The 26,217-nt window shown below is 38.8% G+C and overlaps 1 protein-coding gene across 5 annotated transcripts in view; it reads right to left on the minus strand.

Moving 5' to 3' along the window:
• The window catches only part of LOC108494298, a 192,121-nt gene that overhangs the window by 151,065 nt on the left and 14,839 nt on the right, over positions 1 to 26,217 (minus strand). For 4 of the 5 annotated variants that reach the window (XR_001873808.1, XM_017808657.1, XM_017808656.1 and 1 more), the window contains exons 2-5: positions 21,744 to 21,799; positions 15,395 to 15,461; positions 14,921 to 15,097; positions 2,538 to 2,624 (exon numbers count right to left, since the gene is read on the minus strand). Coding sequence is in view for 4 of the 5 variants with exons in the window: in XM_017808657.1 (XP_017664146.1) it covers positions 2,538 to 2,624; positions 14,921 to 15,097; positions 15,395 to 15,461; positions 21,744 to 21,755 (343 nt within the window). In the remaining variant the exon portion in view is untranslated. Of the gene's footprint in view, positions 1 to 2,537; positions 2,625 to 10,762; positions 10,856 to 14,920; positions 15,098 to 15,394; positions 15,462 to 21,743; positions 21,800 to 26,217 lie in introns of those variants that run through there. The other variant, XM_017808658.1, reaches the window with a different exon arrangement.

Consider the following 26,217-nt stretch of genomic DNA (forward strand, 5'->3'; position numbering starts at 1 on the left):
TACAAGACAGGTGGATTGAAATACAGCTACAAGCAACCTTGAGTGGCTTTTTTTAAGTGCTTGAAAGAATCTCAAAGAATAAATTTTCTTTACCACAAAATTTCAGAGCCAAGTTTTCTGTTATACTGAGCATTCAAAGAAGGTGGTCGCTTCTGCAAACCTCTTTGGAAAGTACAGAATCTTTTACATTTAACATTGAAATGTCCCCCTGGTGAAGGGGTCAAGCAAATCCATAGTGAGAAGTTGTTTGTTCTCAGAGCATTATCAACTCAGAAAAATGTCCAGAACAAATATAATTTATCAAAGGTAGAAAAAATAATTGTCAACATCTTTATTTTCACAAAATAACCCATTAAAGAAGAATTAGTGGCTGAAGACTTGCTTTTCACCAGCTATTCTCTTTGGGCATTGGGCCTGACTTTCTTAAGCCCTAAGAAGAGTGGAACTTTAAAACGTGCCCTGATTTCTTCATTTTTTTCTGGTTTTGGCTTTTGCTTGTGGCAAGCTGCTAGCTGGAAAGAGGAGATAAATCGATAAGGTTTCCAGTTAGGGGATGATTATGCAGGACCATGCAGTTCTGACCATCCTTTTATCTCCATCCACTACGTACAAATGTAGTTCAACTTATTTAACGCTTCTGCAAGGAAAAGGAAGCCAGTGAGCCTGGTTTTTGAGTATCACCAAATCAGACTCGTTAAGGTGGGAAGGCACTTCTGGAGTCCATCTAGCCCAGTTGCCCCTGCTCAAACAGAGCCACCTAGAGTCAAATTGTCCAGGACCCTGTCCAGGCACCTTTTGAATATCTCCAAAGTATAAGACTTGCTCTTGGCAGAAGTGTTGGTAAATATGCCATTATAACTGCTCTGCAGAGGTCAACATAACCAAGTACTTGAAGCCAATATTGTTGCTAATAGACTTTTAATAAGCAAGTGTTATATCAACATATGAGTGACATTTTTGCCAGGACAAAAAAGGAGGAACACCAAAGGACAGCTGTTTACACATGGACCTCAGGTTTAGCATGATATCCAATTGCCTAAAACTGCCTCCCCACTCCAAAACCAAGAACCCAATGGACTTTCTAAGAGCCTTCTTCTGTTCCCAATTTTAAAATAAGTAAATAGATAGAACCCTTACCACAAAATACAAAATCAGCATTTAAGGTTAAGTGTATCACTCAGCCTCTTCAACACAGTCAAGAGAACATTTTCTCCCAGTGACAACTGTCCTTCCCATATATCCCTTATGTTACCACTAGGCACACATGTACAGATACAGAAATTTAATCTGCTTTTCATTTTCTGGTTATGAAGCAGATCTTGACTCACAAAGCCTACTTGCAGGATAAACCAATGCAGGACCAACAGGAAAAAAATCTTTCATTTAAAAACTCTGAGCTAGAAGTTGACTTCCAAGGTATTACACTGCTGTCCTACACAATGAATGTGGAAGTTATTGGGATGAGATGTAAACCAATCTTGATAACCCCTGATTTTTTTTTTCACCAGAACACAGATATTCAAGTTACTGATATGCATTATAGGCTGTTTTTTTTAAGTTACACAAGTTTTTGTCTCAAAAGTTTAAAACCTTCATATGCCCTCAAAGTTTCTCATGAATTTCAGAACTGAACTACTTTGAGACCCTTTGTTGTAAATAACTTTTTATAATCTGACTACATCTGCACAACTAGAGAGTCTCTGCAGTACAAATAAGTGCACACTTTAAAAAAACAAAGGGATAGAAGCGTAACACAGGAGAACTGGATCTTGCATGCTATCAGGTTGTTAGGGCTTAACAACAGGAGCTGGGCCAAAGCACTCAGTGCATAGCTAAGCACTTCATTACCATGATGATGTTCTTACTTAAGTCCGTGCAAATTCAGGCAGGCCCGTTCCCACCCTTTTTTATCTAAAAGCCAGGACAGCAGAGGAGAATTTCCTCTACTAGACAATACCTCCTGGTTAATCTCTCTCACACCTATGCATAACTTCTGTTCTTCCATCTCTGCAAAGTCACACCCTCCCACCTGTCCCTGCCGTCCCCAGACAGCAAAGCTAAACATCTCGGATAAACTAGGGGAAAAAAAAATAACAAAAAAGCCTCCTCATGCACGTTGGTGCAGTCTGGGGTTTCCTTCTATTAGGCAAACACACATTCAACTCAGTAATAAAATTGCTCTCCAAGGAGGACTTTGGGAGTAGGGTTGCGAAAAAGCTGCAGCTTAGCGCTCAGTTCTGGACTAACTTCATTAATTAAAGAGAACATGATGTAGACAATACTCTTGGAACACCCTTCTTTTTGCTACAGTAGCAGAGCGAATACAGCGCAGCCTCATTTTTACCCGCCCATTAACTCACTGTCCTTGATCAAAGACTATGTATACTGCCTATCCTGTTCAGAGCAGTTAAGGCTTAGAATTTAAATTGTAAACCTCAATATTTAAATAGAACTGCATATGTGATCTCTGTCACCTCATTTTCATGAATGGAAAAGAATATTCTGACACCAAAATTACATACTTAATTCTGCCTCACCTTCTTCACTGACCTCCATCCCACACCGCCTTGGGTTTATTTCCTCATCCATCAGCGGGTCAAAGTAATTTCTGCTGTATTCATTTCCTGTGGAAAGCACATGAAGTAAGGGTCAGCGATTATTAGAAGCACATGAACTAAAATGTTAATTTTGAAATCGACACCAGCAAGCAAAGGGGCATTTTTTGCTACTTTACAAGCTTAATTTTTTTAACAAGTCCTCTAAGCCTACTGGTACTGCAATTATCTTCTTGTGAAAGGTCAGAAAAGGTAATTCTGGAAACAAGTGCACTTTATGTTACTTTTGCTCAGGAACTAATGAGAAAAAATTCTCAAATTTAGATGATGGAAAGATAAGAAAAATTTTTAAAAAATCCAGCACCCCCAACATAAGCCAAATTATTCTTGAAACACATTGTACAAGTGAATTATCCATACCGCAGAGGAATTTGTGTTTCACAGCTGACCCCTCCAGTTTCAACAGTTTTAAATTTCACCACTGAGGTTTCAACGTCTGGTGCATCTTTAATACTGTATTCAACCAGAGAAGTGTTTAATTACAGAGGAGATACTAGGATACTGCCTCATTAATCTGAACTGCAATTATGCTCAGTTGGACTAGGTAACTAATCCAAGATTTTGATGGGGCAAATCAAATCATGTTAGCACTTTCTATTTTAACAGCTCATTTTATCTGCTCTTTAGAAAATAAACAAGTTTACAAAAAAAGTCATTTGTTAGAATTATCAAGAAATAATGCAGCATCTAGCTGCCTAGAGGAACTCATGATAAAAGCCAGAATTTTCCTTATACAAGGAGGGAGGATGGACTTTTTCCTCAAAGTATGTTCTTTCTTCAGTAAAAATGCTACACTATTAAAACCATCCACATGTTTACTGCGTTTGCAAACACAGTAAATGATAATTAAACAGAAAAAAAGATGTAAAATAATTATGTCCATAACAAATTTTTAAATCGCTTGAATTGACACTGATCTATATCCTGACAAATACATAAAAGCTAAATGTGTGAGGGGGTTAATTCATCCTAGATACCCTATGGTTGTCTACAGTGTATTTGTTTTAGGATCAAAAATAATCCAAGCAGCAGCTCCTTTTCAGAGACTAAATGAAACTTTGATATGAAACTAGGTTTAATTTATATTTCTGCACTGGCACATTTTGACTGTCAGTCTCTGTTCCTTCAATGTAGTAAGTACAAGAACTGAAAATTTGCTTTACCTTGAGGTCTCAATAAAGAAAAAATAAATGAGTTTCATTTTTGTTACTTTATCTGTCAACAACTACTAGGCTGGTATGAATCTTGGCAGTATGTAATCAAAGTCTTATGTACTGCAATAACAGAGCTATTCTACCTTATTCACTGTAATTGTTTTTCTCTAGCACAAAGCATGGTGATGTTATATGAACACCCCTTCATATGCTGGTAAAATATTTCACCTATGTGCTAAAAAAGATAATGATGATCCATTTCTTTATTCAATTACTTCATAGATGTAAATGTAAATTGCTGGAAAGTGTGTTGCACCCATAGAAACAATACTCAGCTCTTGCGTAGTTTTTTTGCACAATCTTACCATCACAACGGCTTTTATTGGATTTTAATATCCCATGTGAGTCTGGTGTGAAACTTTGAGGACTAGACTTTTGGACAACTCCTCTGGACAGAATAATTGGCATTTAGGAGGAAGTGTCACGTTATATTTGAGGCTGCAAGGCATGGAAACCATTATTCAAAACAGAGATATGTTGACAAATACCATTAAATAGTTTGCTCTTTGGTCTTCTTTAAAGAAAAAACAACCTCAACAGTTTGAGGAGTATGAGATATTTTGTCCAGGGCTTTGGCTCTGTCAGAACCACATGCAGTTGAATACAGACAGTTATGTAAAAGTAAAAAGAACCACCAGGCTTGATTTCTTCAGTGCAACGTACACACCTTAAAACCTACACAACCAGAATGAGTGGAAAACACAAAAATCACCTCTTCATAGTGATTTTGTAGATAGCAAGCTATTTTAAACTGCAGGACTCCACAGAAGACTTTTAATGAGGCTTTCAGAAGAGCTGAAATCACTGCAAACCTTAGGTCATATCTCTGTGTGTGTGAGGGGGGTGCCATTTGTGGTGGTTTTGGTCTTTTTCCCCCTCAGCTCAACTCACATCTTGAAAACTGGTGTGACCAGGAGGTCCGGGCTCTGGGCAGGTCCTAAAATTTGTCAGGGGCAGTGGGAGTTGCTTTAGTTTTAAAATACAAAATTATCAATTTTAGTCAACATAACATACTGCCCAAGGCATTTTGCTAATAACATTTTGTGAGCATGTGAACGGATTACTAATCATTTCACATTTGCTTTCGGAAATATTTGAAAGTGTATAACATGTAAATTAACAGTCCACTAAGGAATTCATATTGCTCTACTTTGTGGTATAGACACAGTAAATGTTAGTACAGAGCTTGCTTGTAGGTATTTTGAACAGCAGCATATAGCTTGGTGTTTTCAGAGAGCAAGTTACTTTGAATACCTGCTCCTAAAAAGACTTGGCCAACTTTAGAAACTTAGGTCTTTGTTTTGACCCAGAGGTTTCCTCAAACCCATTAATTCAATTTGAGGTCTCATTCATCCCTCAAAGTTGTGTTATTTCATGTGGAAAATGTGATGGATCATTCAGGAAATCAGAATTGATGTATAAAACTACGGATTATCTATAAATTGAAATAAAAAAGGAAAGAAGGGTGTTGGCACAACAGTGACCAGGTGGGAATTTATACAGTTTAATTAAAGCAAGAGGAGTTGCTAATAAAATTAGCATAATCCTTGGATGCAGCCCATGGGATTGTATACATATTACTAGGACTGGATGAAACTTAAAAGATGCCTGTTAAACTAAGATGTCTGTAGTCAATTATGCAGTCTATGTCCCGAGAATACCACACCAAAAAGGCATGACTAAGCTGCATTTCTACATCATCTTCTACTCCCCAAGGAGATCAGGTTGTCTGTATCAATTACACATCAAAGATATAGCATGGCATTTGAATAAAAGGCAACTATTCTATTCATATTGTACTATTGATTTAGTTTTTTAGTTTAATGAAAGAATAGACAAAACTCTATTTCATCTGTTAAGTGTCTCCTGACCAGTGTAAAAATTAAGGAATTATTAATAGCCAGGTGACTGATTACTAAAAGCTTGAATAAGCAATAATACTGGTGCCTGTTTTCAGAGTGATGCTGGATCTTCAAGGTAAAAGAAAAAAAATTTGGCATGAGCCATCTTTCTTTAGAAGACAGTATGCAGATTATGGTCTGTGCAAACTTACCTTGCTATGTAATAAGTCCCTTTTCAGACAGCAGCATGGTCAACACATCTACCAGTGACTTGATAGAACCTTTCCGGGCATTACTAAGGTGTGGCAAGTTGACCTTGGCTCAGTGCCAGGTACCCACCCAGCCACTCTTATCACTCCCCTTCCCAGCCGGACAGGGGAGAAAGGAAGATGGAAAACAACTCATGAGTTGGGATAAGGCAGTTTATTAAAGCAGAAGCTAGATGAAAGCTTGCACGCACAAAAGCAAATCAAAAGATAACATGGTTTGTTCTCTACTTCCCATCAGCAGTGATGATTGGCCACTTCCAAGAAGCAGGACTTCAGCACGCGTAATGGTTCCTCAGCTGGCAGCCATTGGAGACAATGAATGCCTGCCTTCCTGCTCCTTGCCATAGCTTTTATATCTGAGCTGATGTCATACAGTATGGAATATCCTCTTGGTCAGTTTGGGTCAGGTGGCCTACTTGTGTCCCCTCCCAGGATTTTGCCCTTAACTGGGGGGAGGAATGTTACAGTGTTGGTGCTGTGCTCAGCAGTAGCCAAAACACGGTGTGTTATCAACACCCTTCTAGCTGCCAATGCAAAGCACAGCACTGTGAGGTCTACTATGAGGAAACGAACTCAAGCTCAGCCAGAGCCAATACATAAGGCAACTCATAAAAGCCTTTTGCATAAGATAGAATAAGACAGAGGCATTTTGGAAAGATGAAATCCCAGTCTGAGAGAGCATTCTGACACAAAGTGCTCTTGGAAGAGCAGCTGGACATGGAAAAGTGTAGTTCTCCTTTCCCAAACCTCTCTTAAAGCATTGATTTCAACAGGAATCCCTGTTAAGGAACTCACTCATTCAACAGAAATGAACTTAGTTCCCTAGGAATACTTCTCATTTTACTTAACAGATATGGCCCTTTGGGCAGATCAAACTTAAGGTTCTGTGTTGCCATATTTCTGGGTTTCTTTATGACAGCCAAAGCAGCATCCTGGGGTCAGACTTGGATCCCATCTAAGAGAGGTGCACACTTCAATTTGGCCAGCAAGAACTAAGACTTGGGACCAAAAGAAAGGGAATACAACGGTCCGACCTCCTGCATTTCCAACAACTTCACTTACCTTCCCTCATGGTGGGTCACGTGACTAGCACTCCCACTCACCTATTTTCATGATTCAGTACCTACACTGATAAAGTTTGATATCTGCAAGTTTCTTCTTTATAGATGTAGGCCTTTGCTTCTATTCTGTACTTTGAAAAACATCTCTGAAGAACCTTAAAAAATTCATTCAAAAGAATTCTAGAATAAGAGAGGGAAAAGAAGCCTTTCACCTTAAAAAATCTCACAGAATGCACAAGTAAAGAGAAACAAAAATCATCAACCAAAACTGCATAAATAGTGAGAGTTCATGGACAGTGAAAAACTGATTTGGTTTCCAGTGAGTTTATAGGTTCTTACTTCATTTGAACAATGATTTAAAAGTGTAAAATAATGTAGGAAAGTTTGAAACTTTCACAAAAAAAAATATGACTTTTTATTCCAAATTTTTTTGTTGCTAGATTTACTTAGACCTAAAGGTTATGAAGATGTTAAAAATAAAACTATAGTCGTATAGTGAATTGATACATAATCTATAAAACAATGTTAGGTCTCCAGTCTCATCTTGGCAAGGAAAAAAAAAGGATTATTGTGAGCTAACCAGAAGTTATACTTTTAGTTTGGGTTTTTAATTGTCCTTACTGAACCATGATATTTGTCACCATGATATTTACCTCAGCTCATGTCCGTTACAAATACTTTTAATTAAATCTATATATAACTTAGTTCAGTCTAAATAACTTCTGAATGCCTTAATTAAGACTCTTTTGTTATTTTAGATTTATATTTAACATTATTGTTTATATTATAAGTATAGATAAAGATTTTCTATTGTAGATCTAAAATAACATTCTTGAGAAGTGCACCTTTATTCCAGATTACCAAATATATGGGAAAGTGGTAGCGAGTTTTACATAGAGCTTTCATGAATACCTATCAGTATTCAACGAAAAATTATGGCTAATGGCATCCTCAAACTGAAGAGCAAGCAAGTGACTGGACAGTAGAATTTATCTTGAAAACACAGCTTGTTACACACTACCAACACTAGGCTACTTCTCAATTTTTAAAAAGTTTTAAAGGTATCATATGTCATTTTCCTTATCCTCAGCAGAGACTGTAGGCAATGAATAAATCAGATAGCTGTGTCTTATGTTTGTATTGCAAGCCTTGAATAAACTCACTTGTCAACTTTGACAGGACGCTGGCAAAGGGGCCGATCCTGAGCTAAGCAGCGCAGACCGTGCCGCGCCTGCCCCCGACTCTTGAAAAACACCAAATTGCGCTCATGGCACCCGCTATTTTTTCCCACCATTCCACTCCTGGAAGACTTGCCACTTTTGCTGATGTTTAAGCAAAGGTACAGCATGGGAATTCGTGGGGGTTTTTCCTTTTTTTTTTTCCTTTTTTCTTTTTCCTGCAGGCAACAGAGGGCACTCTGCCAAGGGATGCCAGTGTGAAACCTGCTACTTTTCCTGGGGACACACTGTTGGTCGAAGGCGTGAGAAAAAGATTTACTGATGATGGAGTTTATTTAGGAACACTATTAGATAATGTGACACACGTCAATGGGGAAAATGGGTACTGAGTGCTCCCAGGCTGACAGGCTTGGCTGGTCCTACTCTATGCCAGTGAGGGAACTTGCAAAATTTTGAGGATCTGTCAGCACTATTATGAAGCAAACGATTTCCAAGTGTAATAAATTAGCCTTAAAAATATATATTCAGTCTGTTTCTGAAAAAGTATTTCCCAATTACAAAATGCATCCATTCTTCACAATTCTTCTCCCCCTACCTTTCACAAATTCAATTTTAGCACATTACTTAGATGAGTGGCACGGTATCCCTGTTGTTAAAATTGCATGCAATGGATCACGTTTTGCACACTACATTACACCTTGTGCCATTCTGCTGATTTCAATTGGATTACACATTGTGTAATTCAACGCAAAATTACTTCCAATGACAACCCTTTTATTCCTATGCATACATGGTGATCCATCATGCCTTGCATATGGGGTTTGGCATTTCCATTTCAAAGTCCCTGTTGGAATCAGAAAGCATGGAACCACATACATAGAACTTGAATTATTAGATATAAACTTTGCCATTCTTTAAGAAAAAAAGGGTACAGTTTTGATTCATATTTCTGGTCCCATCCTTTATGCAAATCATTTTGTCCAACACAAATCGTCAGTGTCACAAGCTCCCATTTCCTTCACATGCAGCACAAACATGAATTTCCAGCAGATGCCTATTTTCTCACTTGTTTTACTGTCTTGCCAGTGGGCACCTACCACTTCTTTGGAATGAAATTAGACCCTGTTAAAAAAGCTTCAGCCTCCAGTTCTCTGTAAGGACTGAATTCAATGCACCTGCTGATATTTCTTTCAATTTTATATCCCACGTGGCTCCTTCACGAAGTTCTTTTTTTCGTTTGCATATTTCCACATCAAGGTCCTTGCCCAGTTATATTTTTGAGCAAGAGAGGGCTTATATTGTCCTGTCATAGTTGAACAATCTTTGCCAATAAGCATTTCTTAGCAAAGGCTTCTCTCTACTTTAGCTTTTGAGAGGGAGCGGAGATGCTCTATTTTACAGTGGGATTTTCACTGTAGGACATATGCAGTACTGTTAGGTACATCCAGCCTAGCTCTGCAGCTTGGAGGTGATGCAGCAGAGCGCCACATAGACACTAATTTGTTCCCAGAAGCAGTACAGCCATGTTAATGCCATTCTGTACCTGGGCTAATTAGAAGAATTGTTCCTGGTCTTCAATTGAAAAAAGCTTCTTTCCCTCCTTTTTTTCTTTTTTTTTTTTCCCTCCTCAGATGTTGTTAATCTCTGTGGGCAAATTTATTGGAGCGTGATATGAGATGTTAACAGTGCCTGTTGCAGATAAAACAGTAGAATTAATTAGGGATTTTGATTTTAGGAGATAATCTAGTTTTGAAAAAAGATTTGTGTATAGGGTATGATAGTGGGAAAAATGAATGCTTCTTGTCATCTGGAGTCAATTTTAACTTGAATCATTAATATTTGGGGTCAGACTGCCTCTAGTCTTTTACAAGTGCACAGGAGATAGGAGAACACAACTAGCCTTTCTTCCATCTTCCACACAAAAGCCACAAATCATCACAGTCTCCAAAGGTGTCTATGCAACCACCAGCTTACAAGGCAGACTGTGCAGTGGGACTATGCTCAAAAAGCCCCATCCCTGGACTCTGCAGCTTGCATGTGTGTTTGACACCCCAGAAAGATCACATTCTAATTTGATCTGACATGTATATTCTCTGTAGGATTGACTTGGAAATTTTATCTATCTTGTGGCAATGTGACAAGTGCCATTCCACAAGGCTTTATGCAGTATTAGCTGGACCAAATCTGTGTACCTCTGTGTCTGTGGTGAAGACTAAATAGTACAAACCGATGTAAGCCACTTGCACACTTTCTAAACACAGTAGCTGAGGACAAAATGCATCAAATGCTAAAATAGATTAACATTTGCTTTACAGGCCTACAATAAAATGCTAAGTACGGTAGTCTTGTGTTCAGAGATTGCTTATGACATATATCCTCCTCCTGAAGTTGAGCAATGCCCTTGTCTTCTCTGTCAAAAAGAGAGCATAGTTCCTAGAGGTTTGGTACTTCTCTCATGACAGTTTGCTGGAAGCCCTTTGCTGGGCAGAGACCTTATCAAGCCAGCCTGAACATTAGGACACTCTACAAAGTATTTTGGGCTTAAACCCCTCTGGAGAAGAGAGAAAAACTGATATTTGCTCACCTTCAGATCAGGTGTCTGAAAACTGAGAAGCTGGTGGACATAGGTTCTTGTCACTGCAGATTCGGATGATGTAATCCCAAATGTTTTTCCCAGGGAAATTTGTCTATTAGACCTCCCATTGAGATGGCCAACATGAAAATCTCTGCAAATTCAGTATTTGATGAGAAGAAGAAAGGCAGAAGAGTTGGTCAGATCTAGCCACGAGGAAACTCTCAGTATTTTAAGAAATAAAAAGAATTGCATAATTGTGGCAAAGATAAGGTTGTTGCCAGATGAACCTAATTTCACAAACAATATGTGAAATAGATGAAGGTGATGGGAGCAATTAGCAAAGAGTCAGCATAGAATCCAGAAGAGAAAACAGGGTAGGAAACCACTGCAGCCAATTAGCTGGCTGAAAAATCAGGAGATTAATCTGAGTAAATAGTCAGCCAGTTCCCCTGGGCCACTACAACATTTAACAACAGTATCAGGTCTTCACCGATCATGGAAAGCATTCAGCAGAGAGTTACTCAATTGCCTAGTCCTGAACAATGGTCTACTGTTGATGAAATGATGATGAAAATGGAATTTTGTCCATTATGGAAAATAGGACAGTGAAAGACACAGAATGGCCTAATAAAGAGAGGAATGGACCAGCTATCAAAGCTTTTATTTTTATTTCCTCTTCTGCAGGGTGACAGCAGAGGACTCATGCTCTGCCTCAGTTTCCCCACAAGATGCACTCTTAATCACAAGAATAATCCCCACTAATCTGGTTTGAAAAGTGAAAAAGTCTCTGAATAAACATACCAAAAAGATATAATAAGGTTCTTGCAAACAAAATCAGTTCACAAACCCTTCTTTGTAGAAGATATTCTAAAAGTTATGGGACCAAAGAGAATGGAAAACGACTATCATACATGTGAATTAAGCTCTTTGAGGGTAGATGCAGGCAAATCACAGTAGCATGGACCTCTCCACTTGCTATTTAATCTCCGAGGAATGCACGTCCTGCAGAGCAACCCCCTGTGCAGACTTAGGCAAATTCCAGGAACAGGTTTTAAGACTGTCTTGAACATGCAGATGACTATTTACACTACTTCCCAATATCCTTAGCATGGAGGTGTGCAAGACTTCTCAAAAGTAGGTGGAGGTTTTTCTAGAGAACACTTCCCTCTAGCAATTGCTGACAGAGGAACAGTCTGTGACACTGTTGCAAGGTAGAGGAAAGGACAGCAACCATAGCTATTATTTGCTGCTATTAACAATGCAGGTGATGTGTGGAAAGATAATGGAAAGGCAATGCCGTCTCAGTGCCTTGCCTCCAAGTGCTTAGCCTGAAAATCCAGCCTGATGTTCATATAGTGTTCTCAACCTGTATTCTGCTAACTCCTGTGATTAAATAGTTGTGTTTAAGATTATAACTGGTTTTAAGTTGTACAGTTTAACACTAAGCATTAGAACTGACAAATGCCATTCCCCATTGAGCAAGGAACTGAACCTAAACCTCAGGGCTGAAAGCTGGAAGAGCACCCAACAGCTGTGAAGGGGAGGTAAGCCCAAAAAGTAGAGTATTTTATTAATATCTGGGGAAGAAAAAAGGGAGAAAAGGAAAAGGGAGTACTATAGGGCCTAAAACACTAATTTTACACAGGCTATGCTTTTGTGCTTGGTGTGTGGGCAGATCCTCCTAACAAATACCTTCCAGCATGGCACGAGTCTTGCCTCCTAGGGGGAAAACAGGGAGAATTCTGTGCTAAAATATTTCTTGTGAACGGCATAGTGGTTCCTAGGAGCTGAAGGGCAGGAGAGGATACTGTGGAAGTTTCCCCTGTGATAGAGGATGGCAGTAGTTTTCAATACCACATGTGGTTTTGCTATGAGCTGAAGTGGCACCAGCTATGTAAAGCTTCTATGAACATGGAGCTAGTAAAGAAAGGAAGGCTCAGGAACTGACCCCTTGGACTCTGGAGGACCCAGACCTCAACAGACTGATACATGAAGAAATACATTACCTGTAGACCTAGTCTTCACTGAGGACTGTGAAATGTGACCATTTATACATTACTACATTAATGTGATACTATACTTACCTATGCAGTTGGCTTTTCTCTTTCCCTCTTTAATGAAGAGTTGCTACACTTGGGAATGGGGAAAATTAGCTCATGAGGTATTGAAAAGTTTTTCCCAGGTTTCAGGCTTGAAGATGTTGTTTTATCAACAGCCCTTGATAACTTTGAACTAATCCTTGTGACTGCCAAACAAGTCCTGACACAAGTTAGACTAAGAATAATTTTATGCAAGATTGGACCAGATGATCTCTAGAGATCTTTTCCAATCTAGACTTTTTTATGATGATATAAATGGATGATTATTTTTTTTAATAGCTGCTTAACTTAGAGGCAGAGCCATGTGAATAACTGATCTTTTGGTTAGCTGGATGAACAGAAGGTCGAGGAGGGAGACACAGTGTTGGGAAACAAAATTTTCCAACTCTCAGCAAGATTTCCTTTCTCATTACAGAAACACTTAGCAACATATCAAGGCATTGCATTCCAGGAGAAATGTCACAATTTCTAGTCCTTTCACAAAGATTATATTCAGTTAGGCTTTTTTGAACAAAATGCTACTTAGGATGAAAAATCAAAATGTTTAAAAACGCATTTCAGGCTTTTAAAAAAATGTGTTGTTTTCTTGAGGGAACTATTCATGAATTTCTGAAGAGGCAACTGAAAGCATGGATAGTCTCCAGCGAGCCTGACTTCATTTTTTGCCAGATAGACTATTTCATTAAAAAACAATCAATCCCTTTGTCTGCTTAATCACTGTTCTGACAGGCTGCAAAGGAAAGACGAAGAATTCTTGCTCCGTGTAGCATTGCACAGAGTCACATGAAGGCTAAATGGAAAGCCAAACCTAATTTTGCAAGAAGCCATTAGGAGCCGTGGGCTCTCCAGTCCCACAAGGATAAAATCTTAACACAACAAGGTCCAACATTTTAGAAGTGAATGCCTGAAGGTCTGCTCACCAGGCTGCACCTCCCCGTTTAAATACCTGAGCTGGCACACAAGAGTACTTAGCAAGCAGCATTGCAACTCACAAGTTTGACAGAAAACACTGGGTGATCAGGGCTGTTCAAAGCCAGACTAGTTATTTTAGTACCTTGGAGGTCTCAGCCCTTGGATGCATATTTGCATATTCATGCATGCACACAGTCCACTAGAAGTTAATGAGACCACGCATTCCAATAAGGTAAATTTTTAAATGGGTATTTAGGGAAGATTTTGAGTGTGACTTTAGGAATTTTTGGTTTTAAGCTAAATCTTTGCCCAAGATTTTCCTCACAGTTCTCAAGATGCCTTTAAATTCTTTTTCTCACCTTCTTCCTCACTGCATTACTAAGTAAAAATAACCATTTTTCATAACATCCAGAAATAATAATAATTCAAAATGGAGTAATTAAATAATAAGTTAAAAGATATCAAACTTCTGCAAAAGGAAAACTAACATCAAGTGAATATTCCTATAGTTTGGATAAACCAAAATAATAAACAGAAATTGCTTCCTGAAGCAGCAACTCTTTTGGATGCTGCATCAAAACTGAGCTGAAAAGCCAGGTTTGCTCCCCTGGATAAGCCGAATGAACAGGACCCTGTTCCAAGTATCTGAGCAAAACTGGCCGAAAAAAAAAAATGAAAGATGAAGCAGAGGCAAGATGCCGATTGACTGAGGGCGTATGGGAGACCTAAGGACAACAATTAATCATGGATCTGTAAGCTGTTTAAAACTACTCAATGCTCGGGAGCCAGTGAGGGAGCAGCATCTGTGTGCTCAGACTGGCTGCAGTTCCTCAAAAACGCAACTCAATCCAAATTAGGGGGAAGCACTGCCATGAGCACTGGTTCTCTGCACTCCCTCCCACTGGCAGAGAGCCCTGTACAACCTTCACCCCACCACAGGGAGTCATTTGAGTGTGGAGACAAAGCCTGGGTCTCTAAATATTTAGACAATCCACGTTTTTGGCAGCATGTTGGATTTCCTACCCAGGGTTTGCACTGATGCCTGCTTGGACATGTCGGGATGGGAACGCCCAGCACAGGCCACAGAGTGTGCAGGTTGGATGGGGAACACAACCACTGTCGCTGCGTTTGAGGCTAATCAGGTTTGATGTCTCACCTCTTGGTTTAGCATGGGCTTGCAGCCCGAGTTTTTGTTGGTGAGCTGCAAGGGTGCTATCTGGCTTGTCATGTCTAATAACTTTCTCTTCTGAAGGCTGATATGCTGAAAGATCTGTGCTGCTGATGTTAAAAGCTGGATTTTCAATGCCTTCTGTTGCTGCTCTCTCTTCTTTTACTACAGAAAACAAGGAGGTCAGAAGAGCATGTTATAGCAAAGTGTATTTCAATGACAAGCAGAAAATTCCTTCTAGTAATTCCTTAGCTGAAAGACTCAAGTGTATCGTCCTCAAATGTCGCCAAAACAGAATTAGGTTAAAATTAACTCAAAAAAAAAAAAAGAATAAATGATTAAAATAATTACAAATTGCACCCTGACAAGCAAGAGCAAAATTTCGCCCACAGCCATTTGTCTGTAATTAGTTAATTAATCCTTACACAAATTATGAGCAATAACTCATCAAGCAAGGCTCACCCATCAGAAATTCAGCCGACTTGGATTTCTTCTGCTTAGTTTGCTTCAGAGCCTTCTGCTGGAACTTCTGGAGGGAAATTGTTAAATGAATAAATTAGCTAAAGAACGAAGATCATCCTTTATGGTCCACAACTAACACAGTATTTTAAATATGGGATGGCATTGAAATGTCATTTAATTTAAATCTCTGCTAAAGGGGTCAAACACTAATTGAACAACAGAAGTGGAAGAATTAAATAAAATAGAAGAAAAGTTAAAACAAATGCCAAATGAAGGTCACATTAAAATACTTTGTTTTCTCCAATTTTAATTAATGCAAAGAAACCTCAACAAATGAAGAACATTATAAGACTTGTCTTTCAGTATACATTCAAAAGCAACTGCTTTATTTTACTTGCAGAATGGCAGCATTTCATTTAGGAAAGTTTGGTTATGTAGCGTATTTATAGACAGGCTTCCCTGACATCCCCTGTTCTCCTCTTTTCTAAGTCCACTTACGTAACCAGTTTATTTGTTCATCATAGAGCAGCTAAAAATGAATGAGCTCTACCCTTTAGTACAACGCAATAGAATAAAAATAACACCAAAACTATTTTAAATGAGGTGTCACAAAAAACTGATCATGGTCCAGGGGAGAGAAGAAGCAAGACTCATTACAGCAATGAAAAGTTCATTTAATATTAGAAAGATGCAATGACAGTGAAATTAAATAGCAGGAGATCTTGGGGGACCTGAACTGTGAAAAGTTTTACAGTAATTCCCGTGGGGAAACAAGGCTCAAAAAATATATAGTCATATTACCCTAAGGAAGGCCCAGATACTAAGCACTGGCTTTGTAGAATACCTTGAGCAGCACTGGGCAAGCATCACACGTGGTCTCATACATGGCTACAGACCCCTATCACAGATGCTGACAATCAAAACAGGCAAAGATTATCAAACCAAAGCACATCTGGGAGTATTCATCAAAGCCAAAACCAAAGTAAGAAAACAGTTCAGACCCATTTATTTTAGAACATCACATGGTAGTTTCCAAAATCAGCATTATTTTTTCAAGCCAGTTGCTTAATTGTTCAGTGATAAAGACCACTCCTGGCAACATAGTTCCTGGAAACTGTCAATACAAAAGGATTAATTACAAGAATACTTGAAAAATTGCATTTTTGCAGCATCCATCTTTCCCATTTGATTGTGGGTGTCAATTTCCAGTAGAAAAACAGTGCTTGCAGCAGATACAATCAATAAATCTGTCAAAAATAACTGGACCATACCACTGACAGATTAATATAGATATTAATATTTTCATTGTTATACATGTATATATGCAGACGGACATATATGTTATTTTGGAAATATATTCTTCTAAATTCTAAATTAAGACTTCCTCTAAATTAAGACTAATATCCTACTAAAAAGCAAATGTGTGAAAACGACCAGAAACACTCTGAAAGCTACAATAAATAAATACAATAAGAGAAATAATTCCTACAAACCACATGCAGAACAACTGAAGTTAATGATAATTTTGACATGAGTTCAATAGATTCAGAAATTTACCCTACTGCTTCTGATTTTTTCACAACTGAAAAATCATTCAAAAATACATATTCATTCAGTTAGTATCTTTAAAATGATACCTGTTTTGCAATATTAAAGCATTGGTGCATTCCTGCATGCCATAAAATTTTAATTTAGTCACTTTTAAAGATTCCAGAGTATTTGTAACACTGCAGTGTGATAATTATCCTTATTATGCTGTGAATAATCATCACAAAAAAACCTTAAAATTTAAGTTAACAGCTAAAGAAAACAATATCAAGACAAAAATTCTGGGACAAATTTTCAATGATATAAAACAGTACACATCTGTAACTTTGATGGAATTAAGATTATCTGTATTATATTCCATGTATTCTTTTTCCATGTCAGATTTCCCTAGCAAAACTAATTGCACACTATATTGACTATAGTCAGTTTTCAACTGTTTCAGTCTGTAAAATGCACAAGCTCCTTTCACAGTAAAAAGAAGAAAAAAAATATATTCTTCCTCCCCACATACAATACAGATGTGTAGTGGGGTTTGATGTTTTGGAATGGGTTTGTGTAGGTCTGTGTTTTGGGCATTTTATTGTTCAGGGTTTTGTTTTGGCATTTTTGTTTGTTTGTTTGGGAGGGGGAAGGTTGTTTGGGTATTGGATTTGGGGGGATTTTTTTTTTGCTATTCAATACGGTTAACACCAAATTTTGTTTTTTCAGTGACGCAACTGACTACATTCACTTCAGTCAAATGCAAACTAATATTTTTAAGTAGTTGGTGTAACAGGCTTATGATCCCTACTTACTACAAAGAGATTATACCCTTGTCCCTTAATGCAATCAGGTTTTTAAAATGTATTTTTCATGAGTTTATGTTTTAGAATGAAAGCAATACCTGGTTTTCAACTACAGAGAGGAATTCTTCCAGGATTGCTTCTCAACATAACTGAATAACAGAGTATTTGACTGGTGGCCTTTGTGTAATCAACACGTGTTCTTGTCACTTTGTGCTTCAGAGGAAATTAGAAGACATTTTCCTTTCATACCTATTTCCAGCCAATTTCCTCATCCTTCTCTCTTTTACACATGAGCAACTTTAAGCAGTGTAAATAACATTCTTTCCCCCCTTTTTACTTTAGGTTTCCTTCCCCAGCCCCCTACCATTATGATACTTTGTCTTCTCATCAGAGAATAGGCAGGAAATTATCCAGTGGCACTTTATTTCATCATTAGTCACTACTTGTTAGTTTATGTATTTATGCAAATTTATGTCAAAAGCAAATGTTTTTTAAGCAGTTCACACATATCTGCAAAACTTAGGTTTCCAATAGTGAATTAAATAAACTCTTTCAGTGACCACTTGCTCTTTGCAGGCAAAGTCCAGTTATGTGAGCATACCTAGACAAATGCACGTGAACACACATCCATATAGAAAGTCTCCATTCTAATTATAGAATATTATCTGAAAATAAACATAAAAAAAAGTATTCCTAGAAAAAAAAAAAAAAAGAAGTTTCACAACTTGAGGCCAGAGCCTCAAGAGATATGAAGGCTATGCTGGTTTACACCTGAGGTGGAGGGGGTACAACTTGCATCCACAAACCAAACATATCAGACCTGTCCATTCACAACTAGCACAAAGGGGACGTCCTTTGCTTGCAAAGTCAAGTTTAAAAGGTGATGTTGCTGCTGATAGCAATTCATCCTATCTCGAATCTCTATCACAGTTGCTGAAAAATAAAAAGTCTTGCCTTTTAACTATTTTTTTTACTGTCTTTTTATCTTGAGTGTGCTGCATTACAGCAAAGACAAGGGGAGTTAGGAGTGTCTGAGCACAGTGCAGACTAGTAACCATGTCATTCAAAAAGTGACCTAAATCGTTAAATGCTTTTTTTTGCACACCATCATCATTAAAACGCACCGCCTGCTTTCTGATACTGACTGAAACAAAGGAAAATCGGGAGTACCAGAACCTGCAGCACTCACATCTGCAGGAGAGCAGCGAGCACCGCAACAACAGCAGCAGCAGCAGCAGCAGCAATGGTGAGGGAAAAAACCCTCATTTATAACCAGTGACAACTAAAACCTATGAAGTTTTTAAAAGAATGTGATTGTTGTCAAAAGGAATTGGGTACAACAATGCTGCGTTCAGCTCTGGTTCCACTCAAAGCCGTGGCTGAGGGGCTCTGGGAAAGCTGCTGGAAGGCTGGTGGGCACAGACCAGCAAGAAAGTGAATTTTGCATACTGTACGGATCATCGCTCAGTTCAGGGCAGTCATATTGAATCTGTGATCAACCAATTGTGCTTCATGAAACCGTCAGCCCTCATTTATGTCTAGCTGTTTTCTTCTGTCCTGCTGTAAACAAGCTCTGCTCTGAGCTGTCTCCCTACCCTTATCTGCTTACGAAGATCACACAGACAGACCTCATCAGCAGCCTTAGAGTTAAAGTTAAAGTTACTGCTTCCAGACAGCAGTCCCCATGCAAGCTGGAAGTCAAAAAGAAGAGCAACTTTGGAATGACAGAGTTTTAGTTCCTTTTAGGAAATGCATACCTTAGATTCATACACATACTGGCATGTTATGTCTCTTTCATGAAATTAAATTAGGTGTTCCTAATATGAACAACTGTTTCTAACATCAGCAAACTAGCTCAGCAGATTCATCTATGCTTTTGTTTGTAGGTTGGTTGTCTTGCTGTTGGTTGTTGGGGTTTTTTTGGTGGTTTTTTTTTTTTGTTTGGTTTGGTGGGTTTTTTTTTTTGTTGTTGTTTTTTTCCTTTGAGGCCTTGTTTGAACACAACCAAAAGACAAGTATCTGGAAATATTGTCAATCTGGTAGGGCTCCAAGAACCTAATAATTCCTGAAATGCTCTAAGGAGTGTAATGATGGTAAACAGGAACAGGTATGTTGGCTTCTGTTCTCATTCACTTCAGTGAGAGCATTAGCCTTTCAACATAAAGCAGAACACAGTTTTCAAAGAATGATCCTCTTGAATAAAAAGGGATGGAGCCTTACTAAACACATATTCCTCTGTGAACACACACACACAAATGCCTTAGTTTCTATTTACAGCATTTAATTCTTGCAACCAGCTGCTAAGTCCCTGTTAAGTCTTTCCTTTATGCAGCTGGAGCTGAATGCTCTTCCCTTCTCCTAGACTATTACTTTGTCTATTTAAGGGATGGCAGCCAAAGAGAAACAGCTTGTAATTTGCACCTGTCAGCTTTAAGCACTCCATGTTAGATTTTGCAGAGAGCAAACTCTTCATTGCTAAAGAGAATGACACTTCTTAGGGTCAAAAATGGTTTTTGAGCTGACTCTGCAGCAATTAATAAATAAACAAATAAACCTCCACTTTGTTTAAGCCTATTCTAGCTAGACAATAAGGCAAAAGGAAAACCCTGTTGTAAAAGAGCACCTCAGTGTGTAGGTAGAAGATGTAACCCCATGTCTCTAGTCTAATATAATACCAGGCACGGCTAAACATGATTGAACCTGTATGCTGGCCACACAGGAGCACATGGGAGAGCTTTGGCTTCTTCCCCTATAAAATTCAGAATTGTTTCAGAAAACAATCAGGTGCAAAGAGTCCTTCTGAATTTCTACAAACTGGGGTGCCTTTTGAGGACTCACAGTAAGCTTTGCCACCTAGAGGGTCAGGCCTGTGAGAAAATTATTTTCATACAACTAAAAAGAAATATAAGCTCCACTCCTGATCCAGAGATGTGAAAGCATTGCTATGCAGAGTCCCAGTAGCTGGAGTGTAAAGCAGTGAAGGTGTACATCAAGGAAGTAACCCACGTATGATCTTTCAGTCATACACAAACTATCTTAGCATGTTTGCTTCTTGCTAGAAAACAAGTGCTTTCAGTCAACTGCAGTATCATTTACAATTGCATTTAAAGAAACAACAATCTCACTGGTGTATTCATTTAGTTACTGAGAAGTAGGCTTTTCATTGCTTGCTCTTAAAATAGAAAAGCCCTCAAAAAACTCAAGCTGCAGAGCTGATGACAAGAACAAAAATGCCAGGGGTGAAAAAAAACCTAGAAGGGAAATAAAGTAAAACACACAATTTATTAAAGAAAACATTGGTGCTGCATTTTGATTTCATAAATTGTCCCCATTTGTACTTCCTGTTTAAACAATAACTAACATGATGATGGGTTAAATGAAGTTGAGATTGTCACAAACATGGCCTCACTAGTAATTAATGTAGTTTAATATGGTTGTTGGCACACATCTCACATGACAGATAATGTTCCAACATGTCACTGATAGGACCTTTCAGCACAGCTTTAGGAGATCTACCAGGCATTGCCGAGGTTGGTTGGGTCAAAGGGTTGAACCATGTGTAATTCAGAACAGAAGAGGTCCCACGGTCACTCCACAAAAACAATTACACTACTTATTTCACTCCATCCCTTGCCCGAAATTCACAAGCCTCACAGTTTCAGCGCAGTCAATCTCACTCTGCCCTGGGGCTATGAGCCACATGAAAATATGTGCTGCTGTGTTTATAAATCTAATCAAAAATAGAAACAGTAGACAAGCACAATGAGGTCCTACTATGGATCATGGGAATTCTCTAAATTCTGAAGGCACTTTTGTTTAACTTCTCTGGGCCTTCTCCTACCATTACATTGTCTGGTACTCTCGTTAATCATCCCCTTGACTTGTCAATGATATAAAGGAGCCTATACGTCTGCTGACTTCCCTCCCATCACACTACAAATAATATTATGAAATAGCAATGGTAGGAATAGTCCCTTTAACTTTTCCTTTTCAAAGCGTGGTTTTTCTTCACTTACCTCTTTCTCCATGCCAGTCTGCCCTTTCTCAGACCTGCAGCAAAAAATGCTTCCTCCTGCAACAAAGGAAAGGCAGCATATCTGAATTTTCAGTCTGCATAGTTATTAATACCACTAGGTTTAACAGACAGACTAGCAGAGCACTAGCCTAGAAACCTGCCAGGATAGGAGGCGGAGGGGGGTCCTTCCTGATGCTGTCCCTACTCTGACCTTGCCAAAGAGCAAAGGGAGGATATAGAGCTGTTTCATCACTTTATCTTTTTGAAAACAAATTTGCATCAGATCATGAAAAAAAAAAGTGAACAAATATAAACAAAAAACCCACATAATTTAAGCTCATATGAAGAACTCCAACAAAAACAAGGTTTTGAGTGGAAGTAGCCCAGAAGTAGATAATTCCTACCCCCAGACAGTAAGTATTAAAATGACTCAGAGTTTGCTGTTGCATACACCTTATCTGAAGACTACAGTACCAAAGCTGTCAGACTCAGGAAGGCTTCTGTGATCTGGTATTTCCCTGGGTCCCATTTGTGCCTCATTCCTTGTGCTGTGATTTCCATTAAAAGGAAGAAAATTGTCCTCTACTTTGAGGTTATAATTAAGCAAACACACAATAACTTTACAAGTTATATATCATATCAGCAAAAATGCCTCAATTTTATACCAGCTACTTTTTTCTCTATATGGGAATAAAATTTATTCATTCAAAATGGCTGGACAGGTTGCCCCTGCATTCACTCAAATCAATGGCAACACAGTCTGACTCTGCACTTGCAGCACCTGAATCACAATGTATAACAAGCTTCTTCTTTTGCCAGCTTTTCCTTTATGCATTTACACAAACATATATTCAGATTATTTTGCTGAGCCTGAAAACAAAACAAGATATGAAACAATTAAAAATATCCCTTCAGAGTCACTCAGAAGCTCTAGCTGACCTTCTGGGTCAGAAGATGCCCTGTACAGAGTACATGTTTGGCCCCAGTTGAGGAAACCCTCTCTCCTGAGGGCACCCAGCAAAGAAGTGCCTAATTCTGAGTACACACTGAAATTTCATTGAAATCAATACAATGGACAGTGGACAGGGCCACAAATACTCCATGGAAAAAGGCTGCATTGTCGCTCTAGCTGCTCAGTAATGAATGAAGATCTGAGCTTTTGCTGATGCTGAGAGCCTGCTGACCTTTGCCATCACTCCTCGATTTTGGTGCCCTTCTTGGGGTGCCAAGGCCATTGAAGCAATGCTGGGGGCTGCAATTCCAGCAGCTCCCATTCTTCCTACAGCCAGCCCTGCCCAAACAGCCCCTGCACCATAGCCCATGTCTGTCACAAAAAACATGCTCTCTGCTCCATGGCATTATGTGATATTAAAAATAAAACCCCAGCAAGACCATGCAGGTAGGCTCAGGTCATGTAACTAGTCATTGTGTCTCTGAAAACAACCCCAGAGTCCCAATTCCAAAATCTGGGATGAGTTTCCAGGACAAGGTAGTATCTGCTTTACTTTTCCAGCTACTGGAACTGTACATCCACTGAATGCAACAGGTAACTAATTTCAAGCCCAATGGCATGGCATATTCCTTGTTATGACTCAAACAAGAGCAGCAAAAGGGAACCATCTGAATGAATCAAAGGCAATAAAAGTTTGAAGGGGCTCCTTCCCTTTTCAAAGGACAATTGCAAGAAGTTGTCAGCAGAAGAGAACTGATCAAGAGATAAGCTGTAAATTCAATGTTTTCATCCATGGTCAACCTCTGCTCATTGGAGAGGAGACAAAGATGCAACAACAAGAACTTCCAAAGTCGTAATAGTCAAAGGAATCTAAACATTAACGGAAAGACTTGGAGTTTCATCTTAAAGAATGTGGTTGACCAAACAAGGACAGCACAGACAAAGATCACAGAATCACAGAACCAATTAGATTAGAAAAGACCTTTGAGATCATCTAGTAAGATAGATAAACAATTAGTTCAGAGGAGATATTAATAACATTAGTGCCTAAACAGTGATTTTCTTAGAGTTCGGGAACTTCCTATTATTTGGGTTTTCTGGGATTTTTTTTCGTTAGTGTGCTTGGGTGGGGGACACTTTGGTGTGTTTTTTAAATGAAGGTGCTAGACATCGTTTTTTCTTTATTCTTTATAATACCAAACAGGCAACACATTCAACACTGCATTAACTGATGTTGACTGTGGTCTTACTTAACCTCACCAGCCTATTTTCTTTAGCTGGATAACAGCTGAATCATTAGCATTAAACTAGCTTGCAGTCCTGAAAGAGTACAGCAGAAACAGAGTACATGATTTTTCCATCAATCAAAACACGACATAAAAGATATTTGAGATCCCACCAGATATTTTATTTTATACCCAGTTGATGTGGTTTGCATGATTAAGGGTTGGACTTCAGTTACTTTTAGGTACATTTGTAGTAAAATGGCAAAGTAAAACTATTACTTAGACATTCTTAAAGCGGATACCTTCACCTTTTTTTAAAATTTTTTTTTTGCCCAATTATGCTTTATTTTCTACTAGAGGAAAAATTAAGGATGCTAGATTAAGTTGACAAGATATATTAATAACTTTTTGTAGTGAAAGTAATCTATTTTTAATACAAAAATGGAGGAATTGGAGAACTGAACAAAAATAACTCTTAGCGCCACAACTCCATTAACAAGCTCCCACCACCAGTCCCACATCCAGAAGAGATCAAAATAACACACCTTTCCACTGGAGCATGCTCAAGTGCATCTTTCTCACAGTAGTGGATATTTTATGCTATATCAGCTACTAGAAATGACTTGGACTGCATGAAAATCCAGTATACAATAAGGGTCTTGCAAATGTAGCTGTAAAATATACTGTTTTCACCATGCTGGTACGCAGAGGGGAAAAACTGTCCTGTTTGTAACCACGTACCCAGCATCTCCTTAAAGTACACCCAAAGGCACAGGCACATTATCGCTGACCAAGGAAAGCAATGCCAGGCTCAGTTAAGGTGATGGTGATTGCTGGCAGAGAAATACCAGGTTCATAGCAGAAGTAGCAAAGCAACAGTCTGTCATCATGGTGGCTGTCTTCGCTCCTTTCTCACCTTCACCTGGTACGCAATTTATCACATGATAAGAAGCAGTGCTGTGGGATCTCTGTGCTACAATATCAGCAGAAACCACTGAGTAAATGATAACCCTAACAACCTATTTGTAATTCCCTTTGGACTCTCTCATAAATACCAGGTAGTCAGCACTGGTCTTTAAGAAGTATTTCTTCAGGGGAAAATTGCACCTCCAGTGCAGAGAATCCATCAGTCACTTAAATTCAGCAGGACTGACCTTTGAAGACACAAGCACTGTGCTTATCCTTCTTTCATCATCAATTTTGGGAGCAGGTCCTTCAAAGTAACCTCAGATCCATTCTATACTTTCCCTTTTTTTATTTTTTTTTTTAATTTAAAAAGTAAGAAGCTTACTGCAAATATGTCTTTATAAAGATCATTAACACACTCAAAATTAAGATCACATTCAATTATTTGATAGGTTGTGATGTTCCTAGCTTTTTTCTGTGTGCCTGAAAAAATAGATAGATACATGATTTTTCTATTGATAAACCTCAGTAGGCAGCTAAGCATCACTTGCCTGCTCACTCACTCTCTCTTCCAGTGGAATAGGGGAGAGAATCAGGAGGGTAAAAGTACAAAAACTCAGATACAGACAGTTTGAAATCATAAAATGTTTTGGGTTGGAAGGATCTTTAAAGATCCTCTAGTTTCAATCCCCCTGCCATGGACAGGGACGCTTTTCCTAGACTAGGTTGCTCAGAGCCCCATCCAACCTGGCCTTGAACACTTGCAGGGATGGGGGATCCACAGCTTCTTTGTGCAACCTGTTTCAGCGTCTCACCACCCTCAGAGTAAAGAATTTCTTTTTAATACCTAATCTAAACCTACTCTACTTCAGTTTGAAGCCATTCCCATTTGTCCTGTCACTACATGCTCTTGTAAATAGTCTCTCTCCATCTTTCTTCTAGAGTCTCTTCAGGTACTGGAAAGTTGCAGATAGAACACCTTGAAGCCTTCTCTTTTCCAGGCTGAACAAACTCAATTCTCTCAGCCTTTCCTCATAAGAGAGGTGCTCCATTGCTCTAATCATCTTGGTGACCCGCCTCTGGACTTGATCCAACAGGCCAGTGTCCTTCTGTGCTTAGGTCTCCAGAGCTGGATGCAGCAGTCCAGGCGGGGTCTTATGAGAGTAGAATAGAGGGGCAGAATCACTTCCAGTGACCTGCTGGTCATGCCTCGTTTGATGCAGCCCAAGATACAGTTGATATCCTGGGCTGCCAGAATTTATTTTTTTAAAGAAGGAACAAAAAAAAAAAGCGGGGGGGGAGGGGCGGGGGGAGGTGGGGAAGGAGAGGGAGAGGAATGAAACCACAAGAAAAAAGTGATGCAAAAGAAAACAATTGCTCACCACCAACTG

Source organism: Lepidothrix coronata, unplaced genomic scaffold, assembly GCF_001604755.1.
Source record: "Lepidothrix coronata isolate B3197 unplaced genomic scaffold, Lepidothrix_coronata-1.0 Scaffold23, whole genome shotgun sequence".
Taxonomy (NCBI): Eukaryota; Metazoa; Chordata; class Aves; order Passeriformes; family Pipridae; genus Lepidothrix; species Lepidothrix coronata.